We start from the raw sequence: 20,000 nt of genomic DNA, 5'->3' as shown, positions 1-20,000 counted from the left end.
TGGTGATGGTTGAAAACAATCAACAGAAAGAGAGAGAGAGAGAGAGAGAGAGAGGTTATACAGAAACAAAAATTATACTGACCCCTGAATGGAAAGAGAAAAAAGTGTTGTTTATCATGAAGCTTTGCAATTAGTTCCAAGTCGACAAATTATATGATATTTTGACGAAAATTATTCATTGGTTGTAATAATATAAAGGGCGTTACCGTATACAGTTTTACAAACCAAGGACGTTGTATAGACCTCCTCCACTCAAGTTAGAGAAGGGGTGCGTATTATACACAAGGTTTAGGTTTTTCAGAGATACAGCCCCCTAAAAATCCCCTGCGTATTATACTCAAGGGCGAACTGTACTCGAGGATTTACGGTAGTGCATCAATCTTTAACATATATCTACATAGGCAGACATACTCACGCGCACTACGTACACGTGATGAGTAAATATTCAGGGTAAGCAACCGGCAACGAAAGCCCTTACCATTCATATATGAATGAACAATGAATGAACCAATGTACAGCAGATTCTTCTTGTTTACTTTAAGCATTTGGCAAATGATTTAAACCACGTGAGCCGGTTCTTAACTACACACCTTCATAGGATACAGAAAATACTAAGAATGTGGAACCAGTTTTGTATACACCCACACAATAGCAATCCTTATTTCAATGCTCAGACAATACAGAAACCAGAAAAAAAAACTAACTACAGACAAGAACGCCATTAAACTTTCTAAAGAAACAAATAATTATATTTTAGATAGAAATCTTTCATGTTTCTTTAAGTAAAAGATACATAATTATATAATATATTTAACAAGGGTAGTATTGTATGATCCAGTATCGTGACTCCACTAGGTTTATGTAAATACAACGAAGCAAGGAATCCTGCTTGTATCTCTTAAAGGCGAATCTGGTGGAATCATTACTGTATCGGGTCAAACAATACTATCCTTGTTGAGTATTTTATACAATTATTTAGTTTATACTTGAGGATAAAGAAAAAGACATGATTACTTATATACATATTTGAAACATTGTTCTTTACTTGAGAACATTTTAAGATGTTCGTAGTTTTATTGTATTTCGTTACATTGATTTCTGCTAGTATTTTCTTAGCGTCGCCCACATAATCGCATTTTCTTGCTACTGTTTACCACGCCTTTCGAAGTATTCGCATTATCTTCGTACTGTTTACACTGTAGTAGCTGTTTCTTGTTCAGGTATTGGTTAACTATTTTTAATAATGTTTGGCAGCATACAAACATTCTTAAGAAACTCACTGTCCACATTTAAAATTAGTTACGTGTTGGAATAAAAAATCTCTCTAAGAGTTAGGTCAGTCACCGGTGGTGAATTTATCTAACAGGGAGACATAAAACAATCATGCATCCTCGTTTAAGTCTTATTCATCGCGGATGCGGGATGACATAGTACGCTTAATTATGAACCATGTAACGCTTATCAGGAATTGATGTGGCAACACAGGTCGGCAATCAACGATCCTGTGCAGACAGCAAAAAGACGTCTCCAGCGATGCGGGGCAGCGGTTATTTTTAATATATGTTTATATATATATATATATATATATGGATATATATATATATATATATATATATATATATATATATCTGGATTTACCTTCGTGTATTCATCAATATGGATCAGCGAACTGAAAATAGTTTCACTGTTATATTTTCGTTATTTACTGATCATATGTTATTAAATTTATTCTACATATTATCCCAACCAGATTTTAAACACACATTATGTGTATTTAAAAACAGGGTGTTGTTTGGGTTAGGAGGGGACAACTTGGTGTTTTGGAATGAAAATTATTTCCCCCCATGTTTTTTATTCGCTTATCACTTTCATCTTGACCCCGAAAACCCAACTGTATTCGCAAAAAAAAAAAAAATTAAATCAAAATAATAAAAAGGGTATTATTTTAATTAACTCGTTCAAGATATTTCTATTTTCAAAAAATGTCTTTATTGTCTACAAAAAGGGATTTTTTTTTTGCAAAATGTTATTTTAACTACAGCATTTCCAAATTGTTTGAGAACCAACCACCTAAACTGAGATATGCTTCTAATGGAGTCACTGAACTTTTATGGCGAACGATTACAATATGTCGTGACAATATTTAGTGACTATAATTCGTGTGGGGCGTGAGGTGAAAATTAAGAATTCCTGTATCAGTGCTTGGAAATGTGAGAATGCTGGGTACATCGTAAACAAGTGATTATTTGTAACCTGTGGTCGAGCAGCGACCAAGAATCCTGTGCCCCCGATTTTCAACCTCTACACGAATTGTTTCGCGCTTCTGTACCTATCATCAAATTTTAGCGGAAAACTAATGGAAACTTCCATTGATTACACGATTGTACCTGAAATACTAATGATTAAAATCCAGGACAAGTCGCCTAATATGCTGTGCCCTATTTATTTCTCGTTAAAGCTAACGTAGTTTGGAATATAAGCCTCGCTACAAGTTCATTATATTCTTTAGTCTCAGAATTCTGTATAGAATTTGGTTTCAAGGTAGCATACAAGGCCAGTTATACAATATATTATTAGAAATACTTCTGTCTTTTATCTTTTCATTTACTTGTTTTATATAATAGGCTTCTTACAGTTTCTGCCTACCAAATACACTCACGGGGCTAATGTAGAAGACACTTGCCAAGGGGCCACTCAGTGGAACAGAACCCGGAACCATGTGTTTGGGAAGCAAATTTCTTACCACAGCCAGGTCAAGTTTCATAAAGTTTGGAGTTAAATTTTCTCCCGTTCTCTTTGTTGTACTTTCGTCGAATTTAATGTCGGAATGGGTCTTCCACTGTCTTTTACACCTTTCTTTTCATTGACAGAAAATCAACTAAAATGAATTTTATTTAATAAAAAAAAAAAATAATGTATTGCTTTTGCAATACATTATTGCAAGGAACAGAATTAGGAGAAATGATGGAAGGTACTCATTTAGGAACCACCTACGAAACATGCAAATAACTTCAAACATTAATGAAGTGAATTGAAATGTTAAAATAATATGTACATAATAAATTAGTGATTGGCAATTGAATCTCAACAAAATGGCTGGATTGTGGTGTAAATTTTGATTGTTGTCTGTGGGGCTGGAAAATGAGGTCCGAGTTTCTTAAAGCCTGTGTGTGCGCCCCAATGACTTTACTACAAGAAAAAGCAGCTAAATCTCTCAAATTACACTCTACTAGCTTTATTAAAATTCAGGAGTACGTTGGATAATGCCTTTTTATACATACTGATGTTGTTCATAATCAGGTCACTTAGAAAGTCGGTCGAATAATTAAGAATAGTTAACATTTTCTGTGTCGCAACTTCATCACTCAACCTGCATTCCAGTTTTCATCCAGACAGTCTGTGATGAACTACATTATGTCGCGTGCTTTTCTTTTTATTAAGGCAGTAGATTATGTGTGTGTGACTTAAAGGAAATTTTGATATTTCCACATGAAAGAATTCCTGGTTAACTCGTATCTACGCTGATCTTGAGATGTGCGCCGTCATTTGATGAAAAATGAGAATACAATTGAAGTGTGTTTCTTGTAGATAAATAAAAATTGACTACTGATAAGAAAAAATGGAGACTACAAAACCAGAGTCGACCACCAGCTTAACTTTCTTGGCTATTACATAACAACTGACCGTGGCAGTTCGCGAAGATATGGTGATCGACAACGAGATAAGCTTAGATCGTGAAGAAAAATGGCACGGGAAGTCAAGCCTAATCAATTAGATGAAGCATTTGCTCTGCGTAGCAGAAAAGACTGAGAGGTGGCTATGACGAAAACTAACAGGCAACTATGAAATATGTTTGAGCTATGGCTGTAACGAAGGGTTCTGTGCTATCATCTGGTTGGTGTTGTTGTTATATATATATAATGTATTGAGTATTAAAGGAAGTAGTGAGTACTTAGTATGAAAGATTAAGAAAATGAGAGAGACTGAAACAACGTGTTAACGATACAAGATACTTTATTCGACTGCCGTTGTTGTACAAGTTAATTGTTTTGGCGGGAAACAAAGTGAAAGTCCTTTTATCAAGGGAGACAATGGGCGACGTTGATTGTTCATGTTTGTTGTGATGATTATAATCTAACTCTTCCTTTTTTTTTTTTTTTTTAAATTTTTTTTATATCATCTGTATCTACAGGGAATAATTATTCGTCGTCCACTTTTTGTGGTTTTATTATTTTGTAGTGTTGAATTCTGTAGTTGTGCTGTTTTTGTTTTTTCATGCGTGTTTGTTGACTTTAGAAATATATTTTCATAATCTATTTCTTCTGTTATGCGAACGTGTTCGTTTGTTTTAAGAATATGTTGTCTATTTCGTTTGACTGTATTACCTTCCTCTGTTATTACTAAGTATGAACGAGGTTGCTCTAGTTTTTTAATTATTTTGCCCCTTCTAAACCAATTGTTGTTAAACTTAATTCTAACCGTGTCGTGTGGTTTTAACTCTGGGAGTTCTGTTGTAATGTTTGATTTCTTCTTTTCGTGAGGCCTGATACCAATTTTGTCGTGTAGTATGTTTGGGAGATTTGTTCGCAATGTTCTATTCATTATTTGATTTGCAGGGGATGGTGCACCATTTTGTAATTAGAGTCGTGCGTAATGCGCGAGCGCTAACTGAGGTTCTTCGTCACTTTTGAATGCCTTTTTTAGCGTCTTTTTTTGTCTGTATATTTCTCTCAACCATGCCATTCGCTTGATGATAATGCGGGCTTGTCTTCGTGTGATGAAAATGCCAATTTTTTGCAAATTTTTTGAATTCAGCCGAATTGAATTCTGGACCGTTGTCACTTACAACTGTTTGCGGAATTCCGAATTTAGCAAAAGTTTCTTTTAATTTTTTGATTACGGTTTTTGACTGGCAATCATTTATTTCGTGTAGATCAAAAAATCTTGTTGTATAGTCAATAATTGTGACATACGAATTTCCAGACAGGTAAAATACGTCTGTACCCACTTTGGCCCATGGTGTAGTAGTATTTCATGATTTATTAGTGGTTCGGCTGCTTGTTGATTTTTGTAGTCAATGCAGTATGAGCATGTGTTAATCATGTCTTTGATTTGAGCGTTAATGCCGGGCCAGTATATACATTCCTTCGCTCTCTCTATGCATTTTTCGATACCCATGTGTCCGGTATGTATTTCCTGTAGAGCTTCTCTACGTAATGACTTAGGTACAATTATTCTTGAACCTTTTAGAACGAGACCATTGACGATTGATATTTCATCACGAACGGATACGAATGGTTTGATGTTTATTGGTATTTTGTCTTTTGGGGGCCATTCTGTTCTTGTATATGTGACGAGTGTCTGTAGAGACGGGTCTGCAGTGGCTTCTTTATACTCGTTTAATTTAGTGTCGGTTATGGGGTAATTTTTTATTACTGCATGAATGTGCGATTTCATATCTTCGTCTGATACTTCTGGAGTATTTTGCTCAAGGTATGCACGTGATAGGGTATCTGCAACAATTGATTCTTTACCAGGTATGTGGTTTAGGTCAAAATCATATCTTTGTAATGTTAGTAGAAATCTTTGGATTCTGGGGGGGCATTTAGTGATCGATTTTTTAAATATTTGCTTCAACGGTTTATGGTCATTTTCGATTCTGAAATGAGTTCCGTATATAAACTGATGAAATTTCTTGCATGCGAAAACTATACTGAGAGCTTCGCTCTCTATCGGACAGTAGTTTTGTTCCGCTTGAGTTGTTGCACGAGATGCAAACGAAACAGGTAGCCATCTTTCGTTGTGTTTCTGCTCAAGTATCGCTCCGAGCCCATGCTTACTAGCATCTGTAGTTATTTTTATTGGTAGATCTGGATCATAAAATTGTAGCACTGGTTTTCTGGTAATCATTTCTTTTAGCTTTTTTATTGCTTCGATTTGTGGTTTGTCGAATGACCATAACGTGTCACTGTAGAAGCTGGCGCAATGGTGCTGTGACTTCGGAGTAAGTAATTAGATAAAAATTTACATAGGTAATTTGTCATACCTAGGAATCTTTGTAATTCTTTTTTACTTGTTGGCAGTGGCATGTGAATGATTGCTTGTACCTTGGTTGGATCTTGTTTTATCCCTTCGCTGGTTAATATATGCCCAAGGTACTTGATTTGTGATTCATAGAAGATACACTTTGATTTATTTAACTTTAATCCGTGCTTTCGGATTCGATCGAAAACTTGTTGTAGTCTATTTGTGTGTTCTTCTAAAGTGTTGGACCAGATTATGATGTCATCCTGTGAATTTCTTGCTCCTTCTATGCCCTCTATTATTTTTGAAATTTCTTTTTGGAAAACTTCACTGGCGCTGTGAATTCCAAAGGGTAGTCGTGTGAAGCGATACCTTCCAAAAGGTGTGTTGAACGTTAAAAGATGGGAGCTTTCTTCGTCAACTGGAATTTGCCAGTATCCATTAGATGCATCAAGTTTTGAAAAATATTTAGGGTTATGCATTTGTGCAAAAATGTCCTCCGCTGTAGGGAGTTTGAAATGTTGCCTTTTTATGGCTTTGTTTAGATTCTTGGGGTCTAAACAGAGTCGGAGTTTTCCGTTGGCTTTTTCAACGATGACTAGGGAATTTACCCAGTCTGTAGGTTCACTAACAGGTTTTATGATATCTAATTCTGTCATTCTTTTTAATTCTTTGTTGAGTTTTTCTTTTATAGAAAAAGGAACCGATCTTGGTGGATGAATTACAGGAGTTATTTGTGGATCCACTGTGATATGATGTGTTATTGACAAAGTGCCGATTTCTCCGAAACAGTCTTCATATTTTTCTAATATGTCGTTTGTGTTCGACGAATTTATTTTTGAAATTCTCTGAATCAGGTTCAGATCTTTAGCTGTCTTTGCATCTATAACTGCGTGCGAGTTTGTTTTTGCAACAATGAATTTTATTTGCTTTGATAATTCTTTGTATTTAATGACTGCTGTGCATTTTCCTAGCACTTTTATAGCTGTGTTATTATAAGCTGATAATCGAGTTGAAGTTTTTTGCAGTTGTGGTTTTGGAATTATATTTCTATATTCTCTGAATGGCAGTACGGTTACGTCTGCTCCTGTATCTATTTTGAATGTTACATTCGAGTTGTTCACTTTTAGTTCGACCGTCCAAATGTCTTTTGGAGTCTTGAACTTTTCGATTTTGTGCACGCGGGAATTATTTGCAGTGATCATTTCGAGTGCATGTGTATCGTCATCTGATTCATCGTCGGTATGTATCTCTACTTTATGTACAAATTTTCTTGATTTGCACATTTTTGCATAGTGTCCTTGTTTCTCGCATTTTTCACATGTCTTGTGAAATGCTGGGCATTTATTTCTTTTGTGATTATAACCACAATAGTGACAGTTAGTGACGTAGTGTTGACTTGGCGCTTGAAATTTCGCGGGCTTTCTGTCACTTCCGCCTTGTTCGTTTTGATGTCTGGATTGCATATGGCGGGTTATTTGAGTTTTGGCGCCTTTTCTGTCGTGTTGACTATATACCCTCGAGATTTCGTTATCTCTTGTTTCGGATGTGGCATTTAGCATCCTTGATTGGAGTCGTGTTTGCTCTGCACTCTGACCTGCTTGAATTGTTTTTTGTAGGTCTAAATTTGGTTCTCTCAATAATCTTTCTCTTAATCTCATGTCTCTGATTCCACATATCAGAATATCTTTGGTGAGACTGTCTGTGAGGTTGCCGAATTCGCACTGTTGTGCCTTTTGGCGCAACTCTACTACGTACTCATCGAATTTTTGATGTTCCGCTTGTCCACATGTGAAGAATTTGTGTCTTAGGAAAGTTATGTTTTTCCTGGGTTCACAATATGCATCGAATTTTTCGATTACTGTCTGAAGGTTCATTTCTTCGTCGGGTGAATCGAAATCCAGTGTGGAATGGATATCTCGGCCTTTGGAACCGATGCAAGTTAAAAACATTGAAGTTTTTACTTTGTCTGGCTTCATGTCACTTTCTGTTGCTATCAAAAAGAGATTGAATTCTTTTTTCCACTTTTTCCATGCTGCGGCTAGATTTTCATGATTAAAGTCTAGGTCTTTTGGATGCGGTAAATTTTCCATTTCGTCTTTGAAGTATGATTTCAACTTCTTTTTTCCTTTGGTTTCTGTATTTTGGGTTCTTTTAGTATTCTGACACCATGTTGTTGTTATATATATATAATGTATTGAGTATTAAAGGAAGTAGTGAGTACTTAGTATGAAAGATTAAGAAAATGAGAGAGACTGAAACAACGTGTTAACGATACAAGATACTTTATTCGACTGCCGTTGTTGTACAAGTTAATTGTTTTGGCGGGAAACAAAGTGAAAGTCCTTTTATCAAGGGAGACAATGGGCGACGTTGATTGTTCATGTTTGTTGTGATGATTATATAACAGTTGGGACGGAGAACCAGGGGAAATATTCTGTTCGCTCAGCTGAAGAAGAAAAGATCAAAGTTTGGGCACCGGTAAAGAAGGGGTCACCAATTAGTAATGAAGGACATGTAGAAAGAAAATGGTGCCGTTAAGAGAACAAGCAGTATAGACAACAATATCTACTGAATTCTGGGTTATCTCATGACTGCGCATGCAAGATGTCAACAGCCCTTGATAGTGAGTGGGTTATTGGGTGGGTTGGTTAATTAAGTATGGCAGTTCATGATTCATCAAAATATTCTTGATAATGTGACAGGTTTCAGCATTTTGTTGATTTTGCAATGAAGTACTCACTCAAAACATTGAGTGTATGTATCAATGAATACAATGCGGATCCGAACGATGAAAGCGACGAGGGAATTTGTTTGAAAGACGTTTCACTAAATTCTGCTTGATATAGATTTTGAAGAAAGTTCTTTCTTTGTGAACTCGCGGTTGAAATTCACCTATTTATATGCTGGAAAATCGAAGAGGATCTAGGTCAGCTCGGATTGAGCAAACCTAAGATCAGACATTCCAGCTTAGATAATCTCATCGTTTTTATGGCGGCGAGCTAGCAGAAACGTTAGCACGCCAGGCGAAATGCTTAGCGGTATTCCGTCTGCCGTTACGTTGTGAGTTCAAATTCCGCCGAGGTCGACTTTGCTTTTCATCCTTTCGGGGTTGATTAAGTAATTACCAGTTACGCACTGGGGTCGATATAATCGACTTAATCCGTTTGTCTGTCCTTGTTTGTCCTCTCTGTGTTTAGCCCCTTGTGGGTAGTAGAGAAATAGGTATTTCGCCTGTCTTTATGTTCTGAGTTCAAATTCCGCCGAGGTTGACTTTGCTTTTCATCCTTTCGGGGTCGATGAATTAAGTATCAGTTGCGTAGTGGGGTCGGTGTAATCGACTGGTCCCCTCCCCCCAAAATTTCGTGCCTTGTGCCTAGAGTAGAAAAGAATAATATCATCGTTTTTCTTTTTTTACCTTTTCTTTCCAAGCCACGACTACTTATCCAATGTATTCTTCTTTTTTAAAGATGGAAGAATGTACTGCGAGGGAGATATAACTGCCGTATCAAGCACGACGAGTAAGCTTGTTAGTTCACGGAGCATGTTGTGTATCTCAAATTATTTTGTACAAATATATAATATTTAATACTTTTGCATTTTTCCCTGCACATTTATTTCACTTTTTCTATTAGCCCTTGAGAGTATTTAAACTCAGAATAAAGTTAAATATTGGAGTACATTTGTAATCTGACTTCTATTTATTATTATTTCCATTCTCTGTTGTTTGCACGAATGGGAAAACATTTTGTATTGTCTTGTATTGTCTTTTATGTATAATATATATTAGCCCTTGTGGCCAATAAAAGAATAAATTAAGTTTGTGTATTTATTTTTTGTATTTCATTTCATGATTCGTTACGAATTGTGTCTCGATGACTCATCAATATGAAACTATAACCGTTACTCTAATCCACCTGGATTGTATCAAGTAGCAAAAACGAAAGTTTAAAATGCTTTTAATAAAAGACCAAAATTCAGAAATGAGTCGGTTGTTTGATGTCATCTGTCTCATCTTTCAACTCAACAAATGCCAAGTAATTTTTCACGGCCCTCTTTCGAATGAACGATATGGGCGCCAAAATGAGTGATAGGTGAGTTATAAAGATAAGGGTGACAGGATGGATGAATAGAGAGAAAGGTAAAAAGAGGCGATAGGGTGAAAGGAAAGATAGGGACATCAGAGAGATAGAGTCAAAGAAAGAGGTAGGTTGAAGGAAGGCGAAGAGTGAATGTGAAAGTGGTGAGATAGGATAAGATAAAACCGGAGTGTGAGGGGGAAGAGAAAGACAGAGAGGTAGAATGAGACAAATGTGCAGTGTCAGAGGGGGGTATAGAGAGAGAGGGATAGCTAGAGGAAGGATGTAAATTGATAGAGACCCATTAATGTTGGCCGTGTTGTTTTGCTTCGTCATACGTGATAATGTTTCCATTAAAAGAAACGGAACTGGTAAGTTATAACATCCGTGACTTTCCTCAATAACAACGTCAATGAGTGGAAAGTAATGTCTTCAACGAGAAAATTGAATCTGTGTCACACATTTTAACCATAGGCAACTTGTTCTATGGTACTTTGTACTTAATTCGAATTTACGTATATGAATGTAAGTAGACATACACACAAACACATATACATTCAGATATGTCACTGGTTTTATGTCAATTTTTCTGGGTAAATTTTGATATTTTTACTAAGGAAAACCTCTGATTTTTTGGGTGGAATCAAGTACCCTGACCTAATATGTTGCAAACTCCTTATTTTGGGTCGGAAAATGGATGAAGAACCGGACTCCCGCGCCTATCCCGGAATCATTGGAATTTTTTTTTTTGTTTTCTTTATTGTTGAATGAATTACGGGGTACTTGTCTATTGTCGTGGTCCCGGTTTCGCACACGCGAATTCGCGCGCGCGCGCCAGACGTAGGTACTCGATACTCGAGATCCTACGAGGTGACTTGCGCATGCGCAGTGCAGAATTCGCGCATGCGCGTTAACCCCCCCCCCCTAAAAAAAAAAAAAGGTGTTGGATTTCACTAAAAATATATATGTGTGTGTGTGTGTGTATATATAACATTTTCAATTTTACACAAAAAAATTACATAGTCGTTTTCCTCGCGGATTTACAGATAAATGAATTAATTACTATTTTACAGAATAAAATTAATGAATTAATTATATAAATTAAATAATTCTTGAAAATTAATTAATATTAATAATATTTTTTGAACAAAGTAAATAATTTATAAAACTTGGTAATAATTTTTTTTACACAAACGCGAACGTATATAATTTGTGAAACTTTTTTTTTTTTACAGACGTATATAATTTGGTAAACTTAATGAATTAATTTCTTCTCATCATCATCATCGTTTAACGTCCGTTCTCCATGCCAGCATGGGTTGGACGGTTCGACCGGGGATCTGGGAAGTCAGAAGGCTGCACCAGACTCCAGTCTTATCTGGCAATGTTTCTACAGCTGGATGCCCTTCCTAACGCCAACCACTCCGAGAGTGTAGTGGGTGCTTTTTACATGCCACCCGCACAGGTGCCAGGCGAGGCTGGCAACGGCCACGGTCGGATTGGTGCCAGTCGAGGCGGCTCTGGCATCGGCCACGATTCGGATAGTGCTTTTTACGTACCACCAGTCCAGGGGTCCTGGCATTTGCCGGGTGTCACACTTGCCCCAACATGTCTTCGCAAGCAAAGGGGGTTGGCATGGGTGCCTGTCGTGGGATGAGGTTCGATATCAACTTCGCTTGCCTCAACAGGTCTTTGTGTATAAATGTATAAAATTTTCGCACTAAATTCTTTCCGTAGAATTTATCAAAAAACGCGCAAAATTATTCCGTAGAATTTATCAAATTAAAAAACGCAAAATTAATATATTTTTTGAAATTGCAAATTATTTAGAATATAAAACAAATGAAGTTAAATTTTAAAAATAAATGTCATATACTTATACTCTGTAAGGTGCTGTGTTCACACTTCAATTTACTATTTTCTAGAAATGTTGCTTTTCTAATTGAAACAATTTTTCTCAATCTCCATTTAAAAGTCCATCATGTCTCTTGAGACATATCAAAATGAACAACTTTGAATTACGCGGCGGCGGTGTGGTGTGAGGTTCTAATTTTTTTTTTCTGATCTCTCTTTGCCCCCTCTTTATCTCAGTTGTTCATTCCGCTAATATTTAGAAAAATTTTCGCGCCCAATTTTTGTTGTCGCGGGAAAAGATGAACGATTTAAAATAAATATATCTTAATTGTAGTGTGAGAAAGTATATATATTCTGATGACAAAATATATTATCTTTCAAAAACATCCCAAATTTATAGACTATATCGTGTAGGTTTAAGAAATATATATATATATATACATATATAGCAGAGAATGAAACATCTTTCATCTGTCTCCCCACCACACCTCCATCTAGGGGGGCAAAGAGAGATCAGAAAAAAAAATTAAAACCTCACACCACCACCGCCGCCGCGTAATTCAAAGTTGTTCATTTTGATATGTCTCAAGAGACATGATGGACTTTTAAATGGAGATTGAGAAAAATTGTTTCAATTAGAAAAGCAACATTTCTAGAAAATAGTAAATTGAAGTGTGAACACAGCACCTTACAGAGTATAAGTATATGACATTTATTTTTAAAATTTAACTTCATTTGTTTTATATTCTAAATAATTTGCAATTTCAAAAAATATATTAATTTTGCGTTTTTTAATTTGATAAATTCTACGGAATAATTTTGCGCGTTTTTTGATAAATTCTACGGAAAGAATTTAGTGCGAAAAATTTATACATTTATACACAAAGACCTATTGAGGCAAGCGAAGTTGATATCGAACCTCATCCCACGACAGGCACCCATGCCAACCCCCTTTGCTTGCGAAGACATGTTGGGGCAAGTGTGACACCCGGCAAATGCCAGGACCCCTGGACTGGTGGTACGTAAAAAGCACTATCCGAATCGTGGCCGATGCCAGAGCCGCCTCGACTGGCACCAATCCGACCGTGGCCGTTGCCAGCCTCGCCTGGCACCTGTGCGGGTGGCATGTAAAAAGCACCCACTACACTCTCGGAGTGGTTGGCGTTAGGAAGGGCATCCAGCTGTAGAAACATTGCCAGATAAGACTGGAGTCTGGTGCAGCCTTCTGGCTTCCCAGATCCCCGGTCGAACCGTCCAACCCATGCTGGCATGGAGAACGGACGTTAAACGATGATGATGATGAGAAGAAATTAATTCATTAAGTTTACCAAATTATATACGTCTGTGAAAAAAAAAAGTTTCACAAATTATATACGTTCGCGTTTGTGTAAAAAAAATTATTAACCAAGTTTTATAAATTATTTACTTTGTTCAAAAAATATTATTAATATTAATTAATTTTCAAGAATTATTTAATTTATATAATTAATTCATTAATTTTATTCTGTAAAATAGTAATTAATTCATTTATCTGTAAATCCGCGAGGAAAGCGACTATGTAATTTTTTTGTGTAAAATTGAAAATGTTATATACACACACACACACACACACACATATATATTTTTAGTGAAATCCAACACCTTTTTTTTTTTTTAGGGGGGGGGGTTAACGCGCATGCGCGAATTCTGCACTGCGCATGCGCAAGTCACCTCGTAGGATCTCGAGTATCGAGTACCTACGTCTGGCGCGCGCGAATTCGCGTGTGCGAAACCGGGACCACGACAATAGACAAGTACCACGAGGTGGAACCCTCGGAAATTCCCCCATCCTTGGGAAGTACATTCGTACGATTTCCCTTTCCTCCGAACAAAAATAAGGAGTTTGCAGTATGTTAGGAGGTCAGGGTACTTGATTCCACGCAAAAAATCCGAGTTGGGTTTTTTTTCTTAGTGAAGGTCTCAAAATTTACCCTTTTCTGTTATCGGCCGGCACAAGGCCAGCAAGTTCGGGAGAGGATTTAAGTCGATTACATCGACCCTAGTACTCAACTTGTACTTATTTTATCGGCTTCGAAATGATGAAAGGCAAAGCCAGCCTCTGCGGAATTTGAACTCAGAGCACGAAATGCCGCTAAACATTTTGTCTGGTGTAGTAACAATTCTACCAGCTCGAGACGGTGATAGTGACTTCGAAGTTTCGGCTTGATACCCTTCGTCGTAAATAGGGGAAATTATATTTGCTGTACTAATTTATTCAGTGTTTAATAGTATGTAATCTTAAACTCGCTTGCTAATTGGCCAAAACTTCGAAGTCACTGTCACCTCTCTTGTAAAAATTCAATAAACACACCAATTACGGGCGGAGGTAAAGAATACACACACCACTCGTTTTGGGCGTAACAAAAACCCTAACCCTAAACACCGGGTGTGCGTATTCTTTTCTTTCGCCCCAGTTATGTATAGGACATGGGGACAAAATTAGCAACCTAGGTAAATTAAGTAAATTCTGGTTTCTTGATATTTTCTCCCTACCTGTTTGAAATGATTACATTGTAAATTTTGCATAATCTCTAGGAGTAAAAATTGATCAGCATAGTTAAGGGACTCAGGGTTAGGGTTTGGGACATAGTCAGGTGATTGGAGCCTTTAATTTTTTTTTCCAAGGAATTTTTCAACTTGAGGTTGCTAATATCTGGATAATTTTTGGTGTTTAACAATCGATATTTCTTCTCTGTTGGATTCCAAGTCAGTTTTTACCCACTCCAATGTCTGATTTGATCATTTTCAAGTGTCAAACAATGTGCTTAAAATGGGGTAAATGAGTAATGACTAATTTCAGTAATTTCTTCTCTTTAACTGCATGGTGTGTAAATATATCATGAAGAGAGACACTCTAGCAGATCGTGAAGAAGCTATAGAGAATATTTTATGTTGAGTTTTTTTTTTTATCTAGTCCAGTTTCGTTAATTTCATATGCGCCATTTTCTTCCCCCGCTATCATTTGACCTAGATATCTTAAACTTATGCACTTCTGATCTTTCTGATGTCTAAGAATGGATATTGATGTACATGACTGTGTTTTCAAATGTAATTCTGGAGAATTGAAGCGGCAAATTTACCTTATCGTGGCTGACTCATTTTGCCCCATCTAAATTCGTCTTTTATATTCTCAAACAGAGCGATGATAATTTTCTGAAATAGTGTTCAGATTTTGTTACAATGTTTTTAATGCATTTAGAGAAGGTCGTTTGCTTCGCTGATATAGTTTTTGTAAGCTTGTGAACGTAAATAAAAATATATTTCTTCTCAAAGTCAAAAACGACCTTCCCCTATATAGTGAACCAAACAGAATAGAACTCAATACACGAATATATATGTATCTTTAATTTTTAATCGGGGAAGTAATTCAATGACCAAAAGTTTCGTGTATGGCATGTGTGTGTATGTAAAGTAAGTATATATATATATATATATATATATATATATATATATATATATATATATATATATATATATACACACATACATACACGATGAAACTAATCTTTTGGCTTGTGTAAAATGTTTTTTTAAAGTTAGTAGGAAATTATACAAAAATAAATTGAAACGATGTTAAACCATTACATATATATTTTTCATTGTTTCGAGCGGAAATAGAGTGCGTTTTTGGCTGAGGAGAATGAAGATAAATACAGGACTAAATGAAATATAATAAACTAATAATAATGATAATTCCAACATTTATTCTGGAGTTTTTTTCGGAATAGGAAAGCAGAAAAGATGGCGGTCGCCCAACGCTTTATTTTAAAGAAAAAAATGACGTTTGGTTAAACATTTGGTGAGAAGAAGGAATTTGTCACTTGAAATTCTTTTCCGTCTGGAAATAGGAGCGGTACCGGCAGTAAAACAAGAAAGAAAAATTAGAAAAAAAAAAAAACCCAAAATGTTTCCTGTTCTGATTCATTCATATTTATTTTATGTAATCTTAAACGCGCCTGCTGTTCAAGGAAGGATCGTCTGCTGTTGAACGAAGGGTCATCTGCTCTCTGTTTTCGTTTTTCTCTTTGCTTTCATTCTTCTCTCTCTCTCTCTTTCTATAGTAAATCCTAGAAGAAAGATATTTCATTGATATTTCTGTATAAAGAAATCAAGGAAACAGATTATTAAATCGTTTTTCAGAGTTTGTGCTTCTAATGTTTTGAGAAATTTAGAGCATCTAGATCAGTGGTTCTCAACCTATGGTTCGCGGTCCGCAAAGGTAGTGCGGGGGGGGGGGACTGTGAGCTAAATTCAAATTTTATATCTACACAAGGATAAGCGTGTGGAAACTCATTAAAATAAAAGGGGTCCTTGATAGTAAAAAGGTTGGTAACCACTGGTCTAGATATATTTACGTGGATTTATCTATCTATCCTCCTTCTTTCAAACGTTGGACCGCAGCCATACTGGAGCACAGGCTAGTAAGCTTAATTGAACAAATCAACTCCTGTACTTATTTTAAGTTTGGTACTTATTTTATCGGTTGCTTTTGCCGAATCGCTAGTCACTGCGACATTTTTATAATATATACTTACATACATGCATTAACACCCCATCCACACACACACGGACGTGTGTGTCTATGTAAAAATATGTACACGTACATAGGTACCAATACATGCATACACGCACACATTTGTGTGTGTTTATATATTTATATTTGCTTATTTAGTATTGGCATTGTATGTGGAAAGGAGTAACCAGTTCTCGATCTTGAATATGTGTTTGTATAATTTTTTCTGCACTTTCCTTTGTCCTTCCTTTCAATACTTTCCCTTGTACTCTCTCTCTCTCTCACTCTCAACATGTTGCCATTATTTTAAAGCTACTTTCTATGAAAATAAACACTTCCTCCAGTACCATTTTCTTTTTCATTTTGCTTCCAGTTCTCTCTATTGTTTCACTCCTCTCCCTCTCTGTTTTAAGTCAGTTTTATAACTTCAGGGCTGTGAACAACACTCTTCAACCCCGCTAATAAATTGGAGGTTTATAATAAACAAAACAAATTTAATTCTTCTTTCATCATGGTGTCACTCAAGTTTAGAATGTTAACTGTACAATATTGGCGCAGACATGGCTACGTGGTTACAAAGTTCGCTCTCTTTAACTATGTGGTTTTGAGTTCTGTCTCACTGCATGGCACCTTGGACAAGTGTCTTCTATAGCTCCGAACTGACTAATGCCTTGTCAGTGAATTTGGTAGATGGAATCCCTGTAACTTAGAGGTTCGGCAAAAAATTTCGATTAAATAATTACCAGGCTTTAAAACTTTAAGTACTGGTATGTTTTCTTTCAACTAAAAATTCAAGGCGGTGCCCCAGCATGGCCGAAGTCGAATGAGTGAAACTTGTAAAAGATATACAAATTGATGCCTGTGTTTCATGCTGGCAAGGATTGGAGTGTTTGGCAGGGTCTGGTGAGCTGTAAGGCTGTGTCGAACCTCAGTGTCTGCTTTGACATAGTTTCTACGTCCAGATGCCCTTCGTAATGCCAACCTGTTTATAGAGTGTACCGGGTGCTTTATTTTTCGTGCCACCGATACTAGCAGTGTTGCCAAATGACTTGCAAAATAAGAAAAGAAAGGAACAGCAAGAAGAAAAAAAAACCTCTGCAAGTGTAATGGAGGGTTATTTACATTATTTACATTTGACGGATATTTGTCCTCATCTTGTTTGTTGTTAACACATTTCGGCTGATATACCCTCCAACCTTCATCAGGTGTCTTGGGGAAATTTTGAACCTGGGTTTTCATTCCTAAGGTATTTTTCGATGTTATTATTATTATTATTAATGTCACTGCATGGAATCGAACTCAGAATCTTGGGGTGAGTAGCCTGCACTTTTAACCACTCTGCCATATGCCTATTGACAAATTTGTCAAATGTAAATAATGTACATAATTCCTCATCTCTTATATATAGAACTGTATAATGGAGGGGTTTAGCATTTGAGAGGATGGGGAGGGTTCTATACCAGTTGTTGGAAGGTAGAATGTGATTTGAAGAACAAGCCCAGGTGGTTTGTAATAGAGATGCGAGACTGAGTAATTGGAAAGCTGGGAAGAAGACTGAATTGGTGGTGGGATGTTGGAACATCTCAAGATACAGTGGATTGTGGGAGAAGGGTTGGATAGAGAGGACAAGATGGAGGTAGAGATGCGTGTTGCAAGCGACAGTAAGAAATTCAGGAGTGGCCCAGGATGCGCAGGGGGTGGGCTATAGTAAATGTGGTGTGATGGTCAATGTGAGAGGGTATTGAGATTGACAACCAGTAAGAGAGATGTTAAGAATGGTGAGATAGAGAGCAATGGCTGGAGGCAGAAAAGATGATGGGAGGAAACAATGTGGGTAAGGATGATAATAAAAAATGCAAGTGGGTGTGTGTGTTTGTCCCCCACCACTGCTTGACAACAGCTGTTGGTTTGTTTACATCACCGTAGCTTAGCAGTTTTGCAAAAGAGACCGATAGAATAAGTACTAGACTTAAAATACATACTGCGGCCAATTTGATCTGATCTGGCAGTGTTTCTACAGCTGGATGCCCTTCCTAATGCCAACCACTCCAAGCGTGTAGTGGCTGCTTTTTACGTGCCATCAGTGCAGGGGCCAGAGTAGCTGGCATTGACCAAGATCGGATAGTGCTTTTTACATATATGGACATCGATTTATTTGAACAAATTCCATTCAGTATAACATTGAATTTGATGTTTATATATTAATTTCTCCATTTCCTTTTTCTCATATAAGAATATATATATATATATATATTATATATATATATATATATATATATATATATATATACATACATACATACATACATACACACACGCTCACACAATGGGCTTTTTTATTTATATATACACATATACATGTGTGTGTGTATGCGTCTGTGTTTATGCTTGTCACCTACCTCAGTTTGACAACTGGTTTTGGTGTGTTTATGTTCCACATAACTTAGTGGTTCAGCAAAATAAACTGATAGAATAAGTAACAGGCCTTTAAAAAAATAAGTACTGGGGTTGATTCATTCGACTAAAAATTCTTTAAAGTGGTGTGTGTGTGTCCCGCTTCCCATAGCTGTAGTCTAATGACTGAAACTAGTAAAAGATAAAAAATGTTATATTTTTTTATTAACAAGCTCATCAATTCTGAGGTGAATACTTGTCAAGGCAAGTCTCATATCACCTGTTTGCCATCAACTTCTGTATTTGGATTTTGTACATGCTAAAGCAGAAAGACTTTTTCCCTTCACGTTTAATTTGTCCTTCTTCATTTTCTGTCCTCAGGGCTTCTTCCCCTAACATAACAGTGTGTTTAAAATTTTGAGAAATCGGCTTCTAACTGGAGTCTTTTGCTTCCATCGTCTCTCTGCAGTGGCATTTTATACTAAGGTGGTTCTCCAAAGATGCTGTGTTTCTGTAACATTTAGATTTTGGCATTGTTTCAGGAATTTGCAGAACTGGCTAGTATCTTTAGTTAGTAAGCCTCAGCCTCTTTATTTTTAATAAAGTTTGTCTCTCCACAGTAAATGAACTTATCCAAATTTTCTGTGTCAATGAAGAGCTTTCTGCATTATTGCTTGACCTGTTAGAAATAACAAACAGACTCATACAAGTTATTTTTATAAACAGACTTGTGCTTCAGAAGGGAGCTTTCTAGGTGCAATCCCGTGGTTATTCATGACTGAAAGGGGTCTTTATGCCAATAATGTAGTTTTTTAGGTCTAGCTATGTAGTTAAGAAGCTTACTTCTCAACCACGTGGTCTTGGGTTTGGTCCCATTCTGGGGCATCTTGGGCAAGTGTCTTCTACTGTAGCCCTGGGCCAACCAAAGCTTTGTGAGTGGATTTGGTAGATGGAAACTGAAAGAAGCCTGTCATGTGTGTGTGTGTGTATTCCCTACCACTGCTTGACAAGCAGTGTTGGTTTGTTTATGTCCTCATAACTTGGCATTTCAGCAAAAGGGACTGATAGAATATGTACTAGGCTTAAAAAAAACAATT

General features: G+C 36.6%; 1 protein-coding gene across 2 annotated transcripts in view; it reads left to right on the top strand.

Annotated features, from left to right (window-relative positions):
• Positions 1-20,000, top strand: part of LOC115216322 (nostrin) — a 389,446-nt gene that overhangs the window by 9,375 nt on the left and 360,071 nt on the right. Inside the window, exon 1 of one of the 2 annotated variants that reach the window (XM_036506495.1) lies at positions 10,433-10,474. The exons of the other annotated variant lie outside the window; for it this stretch is intronic. Coding sequence (XP_036362388.1) covers positions 10,448-10,474 — 27 coding nt within the window. The 5' untranslated portion in view covers positions 10,433-10,447. Of the gene's footprint in view, positions 1-10,432; positions 10,475-20,000 lie in introns of those variants that run through there. 2 annotated transcript variants of the gene reach the window in all.

This window comes from Octopus sinensis, linkage group LG10, assembly GCF_006345805.1.
Source record: "Octopus sinensis linkage group LG10, ASM634580v1, whole genome shotgun sequence".
In the NCBI taxonomy this organism is placed as follows: domain Eukaryota; kingdom Metazoa; phylum Mollusca; class Cephalopoda; order Octopoda; family Octopodidae; genus Octopus; species Octopus sinensis.
Note: the sequence above shows the minus strand (reverse complement) of the source record. Positions and strands in the feature narration are given on the sequence as shown.